Below are 17,779 nucleotides of genomic sequence, written 5' to 3' on the forward strand. Positions count from 1 at the left end.
GCAGTATTATAGAAAGAAACCTGGACTTGGACACATTGTTGGAGGAGGAGTGGTGGAAAGACCGAAGAAAGTGGAGAGGAACCATATTTGCCCCTATCTGGCTACAGCTGGATAAAGGAAATGATGATGATGATGATGATGATGATGCATTACGTCACGTTCATTACATATGATACATATCGAAGAGATGTTAAGAACAGAACAAAAATAGGTAATCAGTCACCAGTGAGATCTGAATTTACAACCGTCCGATTTTGTGTTGGATGCCCTTGCCAACTGAGCTATGGTGGCCTAGGTCATATTTTTTCTGTTTGGAAAGAATTTAAACTGCAGGTCTGGCACTACTGCCATCACAACTGTAGAATGCACGCAAGTCTTCCATTGTGGGCCAATTCAATAAACATCTCCTCTGGTACATATTTATTTATAATGAATATCTATCCTATTTGTCCTGAACTGCAACTTTATCTCCATGACCTTTGTACTTTTAAGAACTCCACTCAAGCTTATTCGTCTACTAATGTCATTCCTCATCAATCTGCTCTGGTTGTCTCCGTACTTCTACAAATCTTCCCAGCTCAAAATCCACAACATTTTCAGAACACTCCTCTTTTGTCAGAAATTACCCAGAACAAACCGTGCTGCTTTCCTTTAGATCTTTTCCAGTTCTCAAATCAAGCCATCCTGGTGAGCATCCCATGAACAATGATACAAACTAAGGATTATAAAATATCTCTTAAGTTCTTGGTTTCTTGAACTGAACTGAAAATACTCTCTTTATAACTTTTATTTTTAGGAAACAGAGCTATATCATCAAAATGAAACAGACCTAATTTACTTCAGTGTGATTAAACATTATTTTTAATTAGTATGTTTTATACAAGTCATTATTTATAACATGAGAAAGAATTGTACAACATTGTCCAAATAAAAGACAAGGTAATGGGTTATGAGGTATCTACATGGTACTTACAAGCTCCTTTCAAGGTAACAGTCTTGTGCAGTATTTTTACACTGGAAAATGTTATCATTCAACTTTATAAGGTAATAACTTTCAAATGGTATCAATACAAGGGTCTACGACAATAATGTTCCTCATTTTAAGCAATACAAAGTAACCTAGTAATCTAGGAGAAAGATTACTCAGGATCTAAGATGAAGTCTTGTTGTGATATATGCAGACACAAAATAATATTTTGTCCATTAGGATTACAAGCATATAGTTTGTGGTAATAGGGGAAAAGGAAAATGTTTTTACTCACCCAACAGATTTTATTTTTAAAGTCACAATATGGCATTAGTAACAACACTGTGCAAAATACAAATGTGAATTTATCAATTCTCTTAGAGCATGAAAATAACATGTATGTTTGAAATTTTTGATGGTTTAAAAAGGAAGTCCTGTACATAATATTAACTGATTAACTCCCACACCGTAATGTTAGGAAGGGAAGTTTTGAAAAAATATTTTTGGTTTGTATAGACTGAGATTACATGTTCTATTATATTTCTATTAAAAAGCTCTTCTATAACAGTTTCATAAAAGCATAACACCAACTCTTGATTCAAGTTCTCTCTTCTCTAAGAAGAAGAAAAAAAACCAAAGGTAATAATAATATTTACAGTGGCTTAGCTGATGACTTTCAACCTAGATGGCCAAAATTCAAATCCCCATGAATCCTAGGGTGGAATTTTCACCTGAAAAATCACGTAGGAACTGGCCTCAAAATCCTAGCAAAGAAAAAAAAGAGTGAGCCGGGGTGGCACCACAGCAACCCCAAAAACAATGGGGAAAAGTTGATAGTAAGCCTATGTATTTAAATAAAATCTTTTTTTAATCTGTTTATCAATATGTTTCATAAAGAACTTGGGAGCTGAGACAAATATGGAAGGAATAAGAGTGGTGCTCACATCTTAGATAGGCCTACAAGTAACTCCACCGGGCGAGTTGGCTATGTAGTTAGGGGCGTGCAGCTGTGAGTTTGCATCCGGAAGATAGTAGGTTCGAACCCCACTGTCGGCAGCCCTGAAGATGGTTTTCTGTGATTTTCCATTTTCACACCAGGCAAATGCTGGGGCTGTACCTTAATTAAGGCCACGGCCACTTCCTTCCCACTCCTAGCCCTTTCCTGTCCCATCGTCGCCATAAGACCCATCTGTGTCGGTGTGATGTAAAGCAAAAAAAAAAAGTAACTCCATTGGAATGGAGTCTCTGCTAAACTAGGTTACTAGAAATATGAGATAAGATGATGATACTATAAAATGGTATGCAATAGCTTAAAATGAGTAACAAAATGGATATTTTATATTTACAACTGATACAGTGTTAACATTAATGTACATTAACTTATGGTTGGTCAGTTTACTACTTGACAATGGATTCAACATTACTACAGGACACAATAAATTTCATCAAGGACTGATGATAACTGGGCAAGAATATTTAAGTTAACTAAGATACTGTACATGAAAATCAGGGTGAGAAATTGACAGCAATAAACAAGAAACCATTACACATTATATTCTAAAACATACATTCATATCACGATTTAAAGCTCCATTTATACTGAAATTTGTATCTTCTGTGAGACAATTAATTAAGAGTACATCAATGTTTATATACTTGCAGAAAGTATATAATTGGATATAAGTAATGCTCTGAGTCTGTAATATATTTCTTTTGTTAATGTGTTAATTACTTTATAGAAATCTATTTAATCTTATTCCAACTAAGTGGAATGTCAGAGGGTATGAAGATCAATGGCGGTCACTCCTTATGGGCAAATGTGCTGTAGCACATAGTAATTCTACCTTACAGGACAACATTTTATTGTCTTCATTATATGCACCATTGGAAATCTTGTGAACATGTGATTAAGATACTGACGGAAATCTCTGAAAGAAAATAGCCATGCCACTACGTGTTTAAATTCTGGAGAGAAGCTATGGCATCACGAGGAGAATAAACATTGTGCATGACCATGCTATGTTGCAAAAAAATCACATGTTGTGCTACATGACTCACAGCCAAAACATTATGGGTTGCTTACTCTCCTTTCCTAAAAAAAATATGACTCCTCCTAGAGACAATAAAACTATTGGATTCTTCTAAACTTGAAGAGATAATAAATAATTTTCCTGGGAAAGAACTCAGTTTTGTTGCCCAAGCTCACAGCATGTTAAAGAAGCATAGATTAAAAGAGGAGCTTTCAGTTTATATCAAACATCAGACTTCAGAAACATTGAACGAGCTGTACCATTACTTAACTTCATCCTGACCAGCAGTTTAGAGGATAGGACATTCCCTCAAATTACCAGATTGTAGCGAATATTAATCACAACAGCCATGCCAACTTCTGAACCAGAAAGATGTTTTTCTTCCTTCACCAGAATCAAGAACTTTCTTCAAAACACTGTGTCACAGCAACAGCTAAGTGCCCTACCTATCCTTTCAATGAGAAGAATATGGTTGCCAACATTGAAGGGTTCAACTCTAAAGTCATCAACAAGCTCTGCAGCAGAATACAGCATCATATGGTCATCATTTTTGGTCAGTGAGTACTATACAGTATATTATTTATATACAATATTATTGTAGGGCTATCTAATGTTTGTTCGGTTACAGTGGAACCTAGATTATATGTTCCAGTAAACTACATTTTCCCGGATTATTCCTTAAAATTATACGGTTCCACGAACATCCTAATTAAATTATGTTATAAAAATCCTGCATTATCTGTTCCTCGCAGAAACAGTTTCCCAGATCAACCATCCAGAAATTTCAGTCCCATCAATGCTAAATCCTCAATCAAGTGTTTTTCAAGAAAAAGTATCTCGCGATAGGACGTCTATGAAATGCCTATGGATCTTGATCTTAACATCCCGTCTTTACAATAATTAGAGCAAGTACGTTTCTGGGAAAGTGATTGGCAGTAAACTTGCATAAGGGATCATCTTAGCACCACATTCAGCTGATAGGGAATCCTAGGAAATCATAAAGCAGAGAGTGGCCACAACAGCTGGAAGGAGACAGAGTGCATTTCGACAGCTCTACTCGAATTCACAATTAAGTATTTATTTATTTTCCACCTAGTCGATACAATGATTGCTTAAGGCAATTTTTAATGGTCAAAAGTGGTACATGTTTCGTATATTATCAACATCTTCAGCCACATAACACTGTTTAGATGAAAAATATATAAAATTGACAAAGTAATGCTTTAGAGGAAGTGACCTTAAAATTAACATAAGATTGACAAGATTAAAATAAACAAATAACTCAAGAGAAAATATGTGGCTGAAGATGTTGATAATATACGAAACATGTACCACTTTTGACCATTAAAAATTGCCTTAAGCAATCATTGTATCGACTAGGTGGAAAATAAATAAATACTTAATTGTGAATCTATTGAAGTGCAATACGGACCATGAAGCTGATTTTATGTAATAGCTCTACTCGAAGACGGAACAAGTTTCGTCAAATGTTCGTACTTGTAAAACATCTACATTATGCCCAGGGTTAGAAGTTTATTTTTGACTTTTTTCTATTGTATTGCCAAACAGGTTTTTGGCACTTCCTACAGGGCACTATATTTAGACCTAGTCACTGGGTGTTCAGACAGGAATTGAAATGTTCCTTCCTAACATGAATCCAGTATTTTTATATAATCTGATACGATCATGTTCTCGCACCAAGAAGAAATTTTGCACCTTACATGTATTAAGCCTTTACTATTTTGGGCCTAATATAATATGGGGATATTTATGTTTATGTTTTTATGTTAAAATGTCCTTATAAAAACAGCAGTAGTTTCATTTGTACAGCATAATATTTAAAAAGTTTGTATCATTTCCCACTGGCTTGTGCAGCAAGTGCGTTTTTCAGCTGAGCTCTAGGTCATGAATAAACCAACATTTCTGGAGTGTGAATGATTTTTTTTCTCTCTTTCCAATCTGCTTATGATTAGTGATGAGCAGAATTTAATATATAATGGAATGGAGAACTTTTCAGAATCAGTATTTACATCCGACTAATGATAAACTTAACCCTAATAGGTATTTGATTTGATCCTGTATTGTCTTGTCTAAATCTATTAAAAATCTAATACCATAGTTTGTGTAGGGTCCACCTTGCCAATACACCTTATTATAACTGAAAATTATATGAATAAATAATAATAAATAATTTTCATTGATAATAAAGTGTATTGACAAGGTGGACCCATCACAAGCTATTTTAAGTCGTTTTTTAATAGACTTACATCCAAAACCATATTCTCGAGTTCAAAATAACATTTAAAAATCTATGTAGGCCTAATTTATGTGATACAAGAGTTCCAGAAACTTACTACAAACAGTATACCGGTGACCAATTTACGTACAATGAAAGATAAAAAAGAAGGGACTTCGTCATCATGTTGGGCGCTTTTGTACCTGATGCGCTTTATTTTATTAGATTAGAGAATTAAAAACTACCCACGATCGATTTTTGTTTGGCTTGGTGTTATTTATTTTATTTTTCGATGAACTTGGCTGCTCAAAAATTGCTGACAAAGTTTCCCTGGTAAAACTGAATGTAAAGTATCTACATTTTAAACTCATATAATTAATGCTTGTAGCCGGCCGTGTGTTCTAGCTTGCCTGTCTCTCATCTGGAGGCCCTGGGTTCGATTCCCAACCAAGTCAGGCACTTTTACCTGAATATGAGGGTTTTAGGTCCACTCAGCCTACGTGATTAACGTTAATTGAGAAGCTATCCAATGGTGAGATGGCGACCCCAGTCTAGAGAGCTAGGAATAACGGCCAAGATGATTCGTCACACTGACCATGCGCCACCTTGTAATCTGCAGACCTTCGGGCTGAACAACAATCGCTTGGTAGGCAAAGACCCACAGCTTTGGTTTGTTTTAGGAGTGTTTGTAAGATCATAATTATACATATTTAATTATTGTGATGTTTAGCCAAACTGTTGATGGTTTTAATATTATCCGGGATTTTCCGTTTTCTCGTATTGTACGTTTTTTCCCCATGGTCCCTCAAAAATGGAGAACTGAGGTGCCACTACAATTACTTGAAAACTGTAGCACAGTTAACTTTACTAGAATTAATGCAACAGGAGAAATTAGAGCTCCTGGTGATATTCTATCCCACCTTTTCTTTGCCCAACAGAAATTTCACGTGCATGCAAAATCATGTGAATAAAATGAATTGACTAACTGAAGTTATTTAATACTCTTGGGACTTGTATCTTCCTGGTTTCCAGACAGGTGAGATGACTATTTTGCTAGAATAACTAACATGCAACATGTCCACATCATTATTTCAAGATAATATGACTTTAAATGCAGTGCTCTCTGAATACAGTGCAAGTTAATGTTATGCTCTCCTAGCACCACTATAAAGGGTTTCTCTATCAGATATGACTGTAGTTTTTAGATGCTAAAATGGCTTTTGGAGTACAGCTTCCTCATGCAGTATATTCCAAACACAAATAAGAACATTGGATTCCTTTAAAACTTGTCTCTAACTTCATCTTGTGACTAGGAAGGTGTATTGACCACTTTTCTAAAGTGACTAACATGCAAGTTTCAAGACATGAATCATAGAAATATAGAACACACACATTAATCAGCTGTAATTACATAAAGCGGTCACAAGATTAATTTTAATTTTTACAAGATGGCATACAACTTCACTTTTATTTCTCGAATTCTCAGACAAATTTCTGCCACATAGTGCAAGGGCAGAAGAGGATCAGAAGGGAATCAAAATGTGTGTGTTAAGACTCTGACATATTTTTCCTTGCTTCAATGCACATTTCACGCCAACAAACATTTGAAAGTGACTTATACACAATTATGATAGAAAATTTGGTATGTCTTACTGTTTGCTGAATTTTAATCAAGTAATATACTTATTTTACTTTGTAATGTGTATTCGTCACCATATTTTTTCATTGTAAAATTCCTTTTTTTTTTTCATTATAATTTTTTTGCATGGTCACCAAAAAATTTGAATAGTCATTGTTTACAAAATATTCACTGCTGATAACATTTACTGTAATGTCTATTTTTAACACCAACAAATATATTCAGATTGTTTGAAAAATGTCTATTGTTTTTGAATTATTTTGAAAATTATGAATCTTCAAATCATATGCTTAGTTTCTTTTTAATAAGTATGTGTATAGACTTAAGTTAAATAAATGAAAATAAGTTATAAATATAAAATTTCAGCAAAAAAAAATTGGAAATTTTGAGACCAACTATGATTAAAAGAATGTTATGTGGCTAATGTATGGTTCTTGTTCTGTTATAGTAATAAATTAGCCTGTTTTTTTAAAAAAATTCAGAACTCTGTAAGTTAAGCATTTGTTTACACTTTTGTCCAAGGTTAAAACAATGGAAGCCTATAATATTCACTATTCAAATGGACCTACATGAAACCTCATATAAAATACTGTAGCCATTATCAAGGTTGAACCACCAAACATAAGCACCCTTCTTTTACTCTGATGCTTGTTTTGAGTGTAGAATTCTGATTTCAACATAGAAACTTTACTACATAGCCAAAACAGCCTGTAAGTAATATAGGTATCTACAGGGTGCAAGAGAAAGTTATACTGAAAATGTAATGGTTGGATGTATTTGCTACAATATGGTACAACTAGCAATGTCCTGTGATTGCCTAGAAGGACAAAAGTAAATGTTTTCTGTTTTGCTTTACACTGTACGTGTGGTGAGTGTTTGTAAACATACACGTACTCACTGCCCATAGGTGACCATCAGACAAACAACCACAGCACTGATGTCTATGTCTATAACAAATAGTGAGTGTTTGTAAACATCAAGTTAGCCTACATAAACAGTCCATGTGTTCATTGTGAATCATTCTACTGCTCTGACCTTCATCCAGGTGTGTTGTGTTTGTCACAACAGGTCGCTTGCCCTTGTGACTGAAGTGACTCATGGCATACAAAAGAAATAAACAAGGGAAGTTTTTGACTTTAAATACAAAAGAAAGCCACTGAAATATGCATTACCTTTATAAAATTATTGTATTTTATAATGTACCATCACAGTACCTATCTACAGTGTGTCTGAAAATTAAAAGTGTTTTTCACATATGCCTAGCCTACCCAACTATCCCTTATCTATACAACATTCCCATCACTCTATTTTTATATATCTATGTTCATGCCAACAGTTGTTCAAAACTAGCAGCCCACTGAAGCCATTACCCCACATGTTTTAATTACAGGAAGGGGATGGGGACTCTCTGCTGGTTTGTCAAAAAAATAAGTTTTGTGACTTCTATAATGCTGATCGTCTACTCCACAGGTGCTGCTCTCCCTTCAGCTGATCTTAACAAACCCCTCCCTTGCCCTATATTTGCTCTCCATTTTTCTTCACCCTTGGCTTTCCTCTGTGCGGAATTATCCATATGAATACATACAATATATATACACGAATAACCTGTGCACCCTAATTTTAGGAGAGAATTTTTTAATAAACTGGTCTTAGCCTGTGTTTTATTTAAAAGAAATTAATCCTAAAAAATGAAGTACTCCAAAACTGAATTCAGTAAAATATAAATTTGTTTATGAAACGCATAATCATTTTCACATGCTGTCAGGCAGGGAATCCGCTGATCAGAAATATCAGGTGATTTGCTTACCATCCCTTGACATCTGTAATCTGCCACGCTGCTAGTTTTGACTATGTGTTGTAATATGTGTGCTGTCTGGCAGTGGCTGTATAGTAACGTGTTGTGCAAAATGCCCAGAGATTACTATTCATTTATTGAAAATGATTTTGTTTTCTGCCAGTCGTGATTACAACTTTCTCTGACAGCTTACTTTCTTCCTGCTGCACAGTTTTCATTGTTCTCTGCATCTTCAATAAACCTAAGCTTATTTATTATTATACAATCTTCCTGCAACAGCTGCAGGTTGCCCCACAGCAAAGAGTACCTTAACAACAATAATGGATATAGATACAACAGATACATGAGATCGTATGAGGTTAAGTGTAGGCAAAAGAGTGAGGCACGTTAGCCATGAACGAGTGATTACAAGAACTTGTAGCCCTACTTAATACGTGGTTAAAATTTCTAACGTGATACTGACGCCACACAGACCAAGGCTGACAGCACTATAGTATAATTGGATCCACTTTTTGAGGCAAAATGGCACCAACCTTATTTCAAATAATATGTGCACCCAAGTTTTCCTTTGCTAAATTCCGAGGGGAAAAAAGTGCGGTGTATATTAGCAAGGGTATTATGGATGGAAGTAATATTACAGACAACTGCTAACAGGAACATGAGTGAAAAATTTGTTAATCAATGTTCTATGATAGTCAGTCCAACTGAAATATTTCCAATGGTATTATCTACATCCATTTCTTTTACCTTTTGCTATAAGATAATGACGAAACCCATATGCATTATACAGTAGTCTAGAAAAAGTATTTAATGTAGTTCATCCCTATAATATCATTTTGCTTTTGGATAAATTAATGCTGTTTTAAGCTTGCTAATTTTAGTTGTAAAAACTCTATTATAACTTTTATTGTGTTTCTTCTAAATCATTTCACAACTTAAACCAATTTTATTGTAAGCTTTGTTAATCTGGGCAACCTCCAATTATGGAGAAAGTGAAGAAAAGTCATACATTGCAACTTTTGCTTAAAATGTATTTAAATAACTAGTTTTGAAAGTTATTGAGTAATATTACAATAACAATAATGATGACGATTACGATGATGTATGACCTACAGAGTGGCCTGGTGCAGGTCTTTCAAGTTGACGCCCATGGATGACTTCTACATTGGTGAGGATGGGGCTCTACCTAGGAAGAAACCTAATATCGAAGATGGTACAAATACCCAATCCCCGAGGCAGAAGAAATATCTGGTGAAGGTTAAAATCCTCGACCTGGCTAGATATCAAATCCAGGACTCCTTAGACAAAAAGTCAGCATGTTATCCATTTTGTCATAGACCTGGAATCTTGAGTGATATTAACTGCCTATAATGTGAAGAAAAATAATGGTGAAAGCTGCCAATAAATCTGAGTTCTCTCCAGCCACCAAGATCTATTCAAATTCTTAACATTTTGACTACTTATTCATACTTTCCTCTTCTTCATACCGCCTAAGGAGTTCCTCCTGCATGGGTAAGCACTTCCTTACCTACCTTGTTTGGTATCTTGCCTGGGTACAATGGAGGCTGGAGCTGACATTGTGCGCTTATATGGCCACTTTGGTCCAAAACTTGCACTCAGTGTCTTGATAGTGCCTGATCCACTCCCATCAGACTGCTGGGATAATGCTTCTTGAGCTCGATGGAGTTTGCGAATAAAGACCTCACTGTTTAAATCGGTGTTGCGAAGATCTTGAACAAAGAAAAGAATACATTTACTATAATATAGTACATAAAATTTGATAGAGCGCAAGGTTAGCTATTTAAGGCAATTTATGGGGATGGGGTATTTACATCAATATCACAAATTCAAAACTAAAGGATATTCAGCTGAAAAAACTGGAACTTCTTTGTTTACTCTTAACTTTTTTCTGTTCAGATGGGGTTCAGCATTGCTGGTGAGTTAGTGATTTAACGCTGCACTAATACATGTAAGGTTTGTCAAGATGTGAAGACTGGGAAGGACTAGAATTGAGAAGAAAGCAGCTGTAGCCTACATTAAGTTACAGACCCAGCATTTGCCAGGTGTAAAAATAGGAAAACATGGAAAACCACCTTCAGGGCTGCCAACAAAGGCAAGCTCACCATCTCCTAAATGCAGTTAACAGACATGCAACCCGAACCACAGCGGCAGTTTATCCACGCAAGTATCCTCTACCTTCCTCAGTCTCAAACATCATTATTAGTCAGTTTCCCTCACTGCATCCCTTATCTCACACCATCCATCACCTGCCTCTTTGGTCTTCAACTCTTCCTATCTGCATCTATATTAATTTCAAATATTTCCCTCCCAACATAACCTTGATCCCATCTCAATATGTGCTCATAGCTCAATAACTACGTTTCCCGCACTCCCTTTTGATATTTCTATCACTTTTACACATTTTCTAAATTACTTCATTCCTTATCTGGTGTATTGTTATAGCTCCACAAATTCACCTTATCTGCTTCATCTCTGCCACTTTTAGCTTCTTCAAATTTCCTGATTGTGCATGTTTCTAGTGATTACTCTCCGGTCAGAATCCCTCCTACACAGCATCCAGCTGATGATCTCCAGTCCCTTAAACTTTTCCTGCGCTGTCATACCTAGATCCCATACATCGCCAACTAAGTTGGTACCTACTCCTGCTTGCTTTAAGTTGTTTGTACCAATGAGGAAGATTACCACCTTCTCCTTACCCTCCTCCTTCCCTTCTACACTCCACCCTCATTCCCTTTCCTCCACATACCTAACAATAGAGTTGCCCTTGACAAGAGCCTCATCTCCACCCACATCATCAGATCTCCTGCTCTCCTAGCCTCTCTTAACTTCCCTGATGGCTGCAGAACCTATTTTCCTCCCCCATTCTCTCCCACTCATGACTCTGTTCCACCTTCCTCTTCCTATCCTCTACTCTACATTTCCCTTTCCTCTTACCCGTCCCTCCTCTGTAACACTTCCCTGTTCCTCATCTTCCTGTACTGTTCTACCTGCAATGGCTCATACCGATTCCTCATCAAAATCTCTCCTGAACTGACTCCCTGAAGAGAACCCTTAGCCCTCATTTTCGTTCCCCTTAAAACATTAACCCACCTGTCTTCCACAACTTCTCCCCTTTCTTCCCCCCATCTCTTGCGTACGTACTGTATCTTGTAGATTGATTATTATTGTTATTATTGAATATCCAGTACAGCACGGAGCCCTATTTCACAAAAGTACATTAGGGCTGTAGTTTATAATCACAAAATATTTCAAAATGAAAGATTAAGAGTTCAGTTTGTTAAAGATGTGCTGAATGAATGTCAAGAATTGCTTATACCAACAAGGCTTCTTGAAAATATCATAACTGTTCAAGTGACACTAAAATATAAGTCTTTTCATTCCAAATGTGGGGCAGGAGAAAAGTAGACAATCCACTGTTTGAGGAGAACCACAAAAGCCTAAATATACAGTACATCTGTAATTTGGATTTTAAATCATTCAAGGTAAGATTTGAAGTTATCTGACATATCAACTGCATGAATTCACTCTACAGGCCATAATTTCTCGTAGTATAAATGTGAAAGTTCTTTCTAAGATTTGGTTCTTGTATACATAAAATTGATCTGGCTCCGGGAATGAACCTGGGGGGAGTCCATGTGACTCCGGACAAAAGGAAGTGAAATGCGTCATTGCCAGCCATCTGCAACATAACATATTGGATTCAGGAAGAGAATCCAACTAGCCTCTTTCACTCCAACTCCAGCACGTAACCTGCACGAGGTGTCCCTGCTAAACTGAGCATCCCAGTGGAGGTTGGGTAACCAATCCCAGCAGAAACTGGGTCAGTGAACCGATCAGTGCTGGGGGCTTCAGGGCTTACAACCCTGATAGTTAACAACTCATTACCTTCGGGTGACCTAACCTAATCACTTGTGTGATAGACTGTATCAAACATGAAGTACAAACTTAATGAACATAATACCTCAGGTGGTAGACAATCCACAAGTAGGTCATTGGATTCTGGGGGACCTACACCTGCATGTGACCCAGTCGGATCTAAACAAAACTTGAAACAAAATATTACGTATCTAGCCACAATCAATATAAACTCCTTGATCAAGACCGGAAAGCTTAAGCATACACTTGATGTACTGAACAACAAGAGCATCAGTATAGCAGCTATCCAAGAGACTAGGTTTCTGGATGAAGAAGCCATAGAGTCTCAAAGATATAGAATATATAAAGGGAAACCTGGTAATAGAGTAATGGAAAATGTACCATTCCTTGGGACTGGGTTTGCAGTACACCATCGACTGGTTAAAAGCATACTTGACTTTTCATCACCAAATGATAGAACATCGGTGTTTTTCTTCAGATGCAAGAATAGAGGATACTCTATGATTAACTTCCATGCTCCTACCAATGACTCTAACAGGAAAAACCCAGAAATGACAAACCAGTCCTGGGATGCCCTTGAGGAAACCCTAGACAAAGTAACAAATCACCATACAACTATATTGTTAGGAGATTTCAACGCCCAGATTGGTAGAGAACATAAATACCGGAAGATTGTCGGAAGATAATGTTAGCAAAAAACACAAAGATCCCTAGGTTTGATATCACCAAACTCAAAGAAGACAGCACTAGTTACCAAGAGAGACTGATTCATAATACCAACAGGATTAACACATCTACAAAATGGGAATAACTTAGGGATGCCATAACAGTAGCGGCCCATAAGAGAACCAACACCAATGGGGAACGCTTAATCAGTGTCTGCACCAAGTATGGATTACTTTTGATGTCTACAGCTTTCAAACACCTTCCCAGAAAGGCAATGACATGGCAATGCCCAAATAGCATGATGGGTGAATTCCAAATCGACCACGTAGCAATAGACAAGCTGTACCACACGGATAATATGAATGTCAAGGTGATACGAGGAGCAAACATTGACTCTGATCACTACCTGTCTCTGGTTAAAGTGAACCTGAAACCACAAATAAAGACCACGGGTATGTTAGCAAAAAACACAAAGATCCCTAGGTTTGATATCACCAAACTCAAAGAAGACAGCACTAGTTACCAAGAGAGACTGATTCATAATACCAACAGGATTAACACATCTACAAAATGGGAATAACTTAGGGATGCCATAACAGTAGCGGCTCAGGAAACAATCCCCAATAGACCTAAAGGCAACAAGCATCCGTGGTGGTCCAGCGAATGTGATAAAGCTATAGAAGCTAGGCGGCTAGCGTGGATCAAATAGAATGTACAAAAGAACGAAGCTAATTTACAAGCCTTTATTGCACAAAGGAAAACTACGTCGAGCATCATAAGAGGGGCCAAGAGGAAGCACAACCAGGAACTGATTAAGCAAGCAGAGGAGGATTTTGTAACGAACAACTCTAGAGATCTATACAAGGGCCTCAAGCAACAAACAACCCAATTCGCTTCCCCTGCCTTACATCTCCAGAGACCAGATGGATCCCTGTGTCTTAATGACAGCGATTGTACCAAGACCCTAGCTAACTACTTCAAAGAACTCTTAAATGCAGAAGAACCTACTGAACGTCTCCAAGTTACAGAACAAACTAACCCTAATACTGAGTTTATCCCTCCTCCAACCTGTCACTGGTGGTGAGTTGATAGTTGACAGAATCATTTTTGACTTGACAAAAGAAACTAAGGAACTAACATTTTTTGAAGAATTCGACTAAATTTTTGTTGTTGTAAAAATTATGTAAAAATTTGTGTGTTTTATTTTTGATGAAGTTGTATTTTAAAGTATTTTCAGGACTCACTGAAGAGACAATTATTTACTTAATCATTGACATTGATATTGGAGATCTCCAGTAATATGTTTTTTTTTTGTAACCCATTTTTTGTATTACCCTGTAGTGCCACGTGAAGGCTTCGATCACGAAATCGCTGAGTTTCGCAATCAAAATCTCTAGAATGAATTTCCCACATTACCATATTTGGTGCTATAATTCTATTGGTGAAAATAACATTAATTGGTATTGGTCAAACTTCGGATTGAAACATAGGTAGCTTTCCTGATTGGCTGTTTGAGTATTTCCCAATTTCCGGCTTTTTGGCTCCTTAGCAAGAGCAAGGCTCTGTTCAGCGTCTTTGGTTTTCGTACGGCGTAACGATCGGACGCACCTTGTAAGGTGGTCTGCTCACCGGCTCCAGCCATCCCGGGGTAAGCATGTTTTCTGTTCTCAAGTGTTAACTTAAAATGTAAATTCATTCGTTCGGAGTTTGCCTTAGACCCTGGTTTTCACCGCTTTTGATTTGTAAGGCTGTAGTTCGTCAACTAGGCATACCCTTTATTTTGGAGGCAATTCCTTTTATTAATCTTTTGTGAATATGTAAACTTTAATTTTTTTTCTTCCGAGTTGCCTCCAGTAATTCCGTATCAATTTAGTGCACACCTGTTGAGCTTTGCGTCCCTCACTGATGTGTATTAGGAGAGGACTGCTTCTCTATAGGCCTCTGCGCTAAATTTAATTTCTCTTGTAACATTTTTCAACTTGCCTTATATGATGTTTGTAATTAGGTTATTGTTCCCTTTAAATTTTCATTGTAAATTTCAACATCGAAATTATGCTCACTTATTTAAATGTCATTGTAACTTTGTGTAAATATTCACTTTCCTGAGAGAAACATTGATAGGAACCTCGTGGTTCGATTTGATTTTTTAAATTAATAATGTTATCTAACCTTGTGCACTTCATACCTTGATTCAATTCTATATATTAAATAAATTAGACAAAGGGTTTCTTTCCCTACAACGTCGCGTAAGGTCTCGTCCTTTAGGGTTTCCCGGCCTGCTTCCCATACTTACTTTCTCTAGTTGTCATGTTGGTTATCCTGCGAAGCCACGTGTTTGTAAAAGGTAAAATGTTTTCCTGTTTGATCATCGGCTGATGTCGTTCTGTAAGCTTTGTTATTTTGCATTATCAAATAAGTACGTGTTTTATATGTATCTTGTATTATGCGCTTCCTTCTGTTTAAAGGGGTGGTTACACAACCTATGAAGAAGTCAGAGATATAATTAAACTACTCAAGAATAATAAAGCTTCTGACGGGATGGTAGCATAAATGCTAAAACATGCCGGAGAACACACCTTCAGGAGCATACATAAAGTAATTCTGGACATATGGACTAGTGCGAGGCTCCCAGATGATTGGATGTCAGCCATTATCCATCCAATCCACAAGAAGGGAAGCAAAACAGATCCCAGTAACTACAGAGGAATATCACTCCTTGCTGTTACCTATAAGATATTTTCCAAGATTCTGGAACACCATGTAACAAGACAGTTGGAGAATATCAAGCAGGGTTCAGAGCATCGAGGTCCTGTACCGAGCAGATACAAAATCTGAAGACCATCCTTCAATACAGCAAGTCAAGAGCCCGACAATGGGTAGCTATATTTGTCGACTTCCAGAAAGCATACAATTCAGTAGACAGAATTACTCTTTATAAGACATTAAGAGAACTAGGACTTAACGACAAGATCAATAGGGTGGTGCAAGCGACCTTGCATAATACCACAGCCAGAGTAAAGTATAGAGGACAACTCTTGGAGAGTTTCGCCATTAAAACAGGGGTCAGACAAGGATATGGCATCTCATGCATATTATTTAATTGCGTTCTGGAAAAGATCATTAGAGAGTGGATGAGATTCCTTCCAGAGAACACTGGATTACAGATGAGGATTAAAGCCGACAACCTAAGGATACCATGCCTAGCCTTTGCAGATGATCTGACTTTATTGACTCAATAGCGGCTAAAACGGGTCTTTTGATCAACATAGGAAAGAACGAGTTTGTTACTAACATCAAAGATGCCCCTGGAAAGATGAGAGTCAGTGATAATATCTACATAAAGAGAGTCAAAAGTGTAAAGTATCTTGGGGAATGGTTCTCAGAGGACCTCAGTGAAACAATGGCTCTTGAACACAGGAGACTCAAACTAGATAAGGCTTACCATGCCTGTAGAAAGCTATATGCTTCAAAAAATCTGTCGATGAATGTCAAACTAAGACACTGCAATGCAGTAAGCAGACCTTCAGTCCTCTATGCAGCAGAGTGTCTATATTTAACTAGGAAGACCTCACTAAGAGCCCTCCAGGTACAAGAAAGAAAGTTCCTGAGACGGATAGTGGGACCAAGAATTTTACCAGATGGAAGCCGATGGTATCAACCAAATCGTGAGCTATATAAACACCAAGAAAATCGCATAGATGCCATCAGAAGGCGACTGGCTTTTTACGGACACCTATCCAGAATGGACTCAAATAGGTTATCCCATAGGATCTTCAAGGCTGCTAACAAGGGCAAAGCTACTGGATTCGTGTGGATGAAGCAAGTGGAGAAGGACCTTTCGGAACTCCATATAAATCAAAACGACATAACTGATCGGAGTAACTATCATACAACTCTTAAAACTAAATCCTTTGTAACATCCCTCACAGAAGTTACCCACAGACCAAAAGACGAGACCAGGAAATGGTCTGAGGAACGTAAGATTGAATTTAGCCAGAAAATGAAGGACTACTGGGCCATCAGGAAAGCTCAAGGTACCAACAAGAAAACAGCTGCCAAACCAACCGCTAAGAACACCAATTGTGGCAAACAACGACGATGACATTAAGAAAGAGCTAAAACACAAGCACCGTGGTCCATAGATGGCCCTAACGAAATAAAAAAATTAAATTGATCTACCATTAAGATTGTAATTTAAGAGAAGTTCCTGCATGGGCACAATAGATTTTCATGTTAAATGTACAGCTTATATATAATTAATTTTCGATTTTACAATATCATAGATTTTCTTGTATATTGGACAGTCAGTTGAAGTAGTGGCCTGTTGAGTGCTTAGATTCTGGGGTAGGTATCTCTTAATATTTCTTTAATTTTGTACTTTGCAATTTACTCATTCAATCCTTGTTTTCAGACACTCACTGATATTATGATCATCTGAACACTTGGAGCAGCACTGTTGTTTATCACAGCTACAGGAAAAATGACCAAAACCAAGGCACTAGTAACAACAGATGACAGAAATGTATTCACTGAAGTTACATCACTTATA

General features: G+C 37.0%; 1 protein-coding gene across 1 annotated transcript in view; it reads right to left on the reverse strand.

Moving 5' to 3' along the window:
- unc79 (UNC-79 domain-containing protein) overlaps positions 1 to 17,779 on the reverse strand; it is a 346,819-nt gene that overhangs the window by 163,257 nt on the left and 165,783 nt on the right. The window contains exon 23 of the mRNA XM_068229169.1: positions 10,200 to 10,397. Within this exon, the coding sequence (XP_068085270.1) occupies positions 10,200 to 10,397 (198 nt within the window). The remainder of the gene's footprint in view (positions 1 to 10,199; positions 10,398 to 17,779) is intronic.

The sequence above is a fragment of the Anabrus simplex genome, chromosome 9 (assembly GCF_040414725.1).
Source record: "Anabrus simplex isolate iqAnaSimp1 chromosome 9, ASM4041472v1, whole genome shotgun sequence".
Taxonomy (NCBI): domain Eukaryota; kingdom Metazoa; phylum Arthropoda; class Insecta; order Orthoptera; family Tettigoniidae; genus Anabrus; species Anabrus simplex.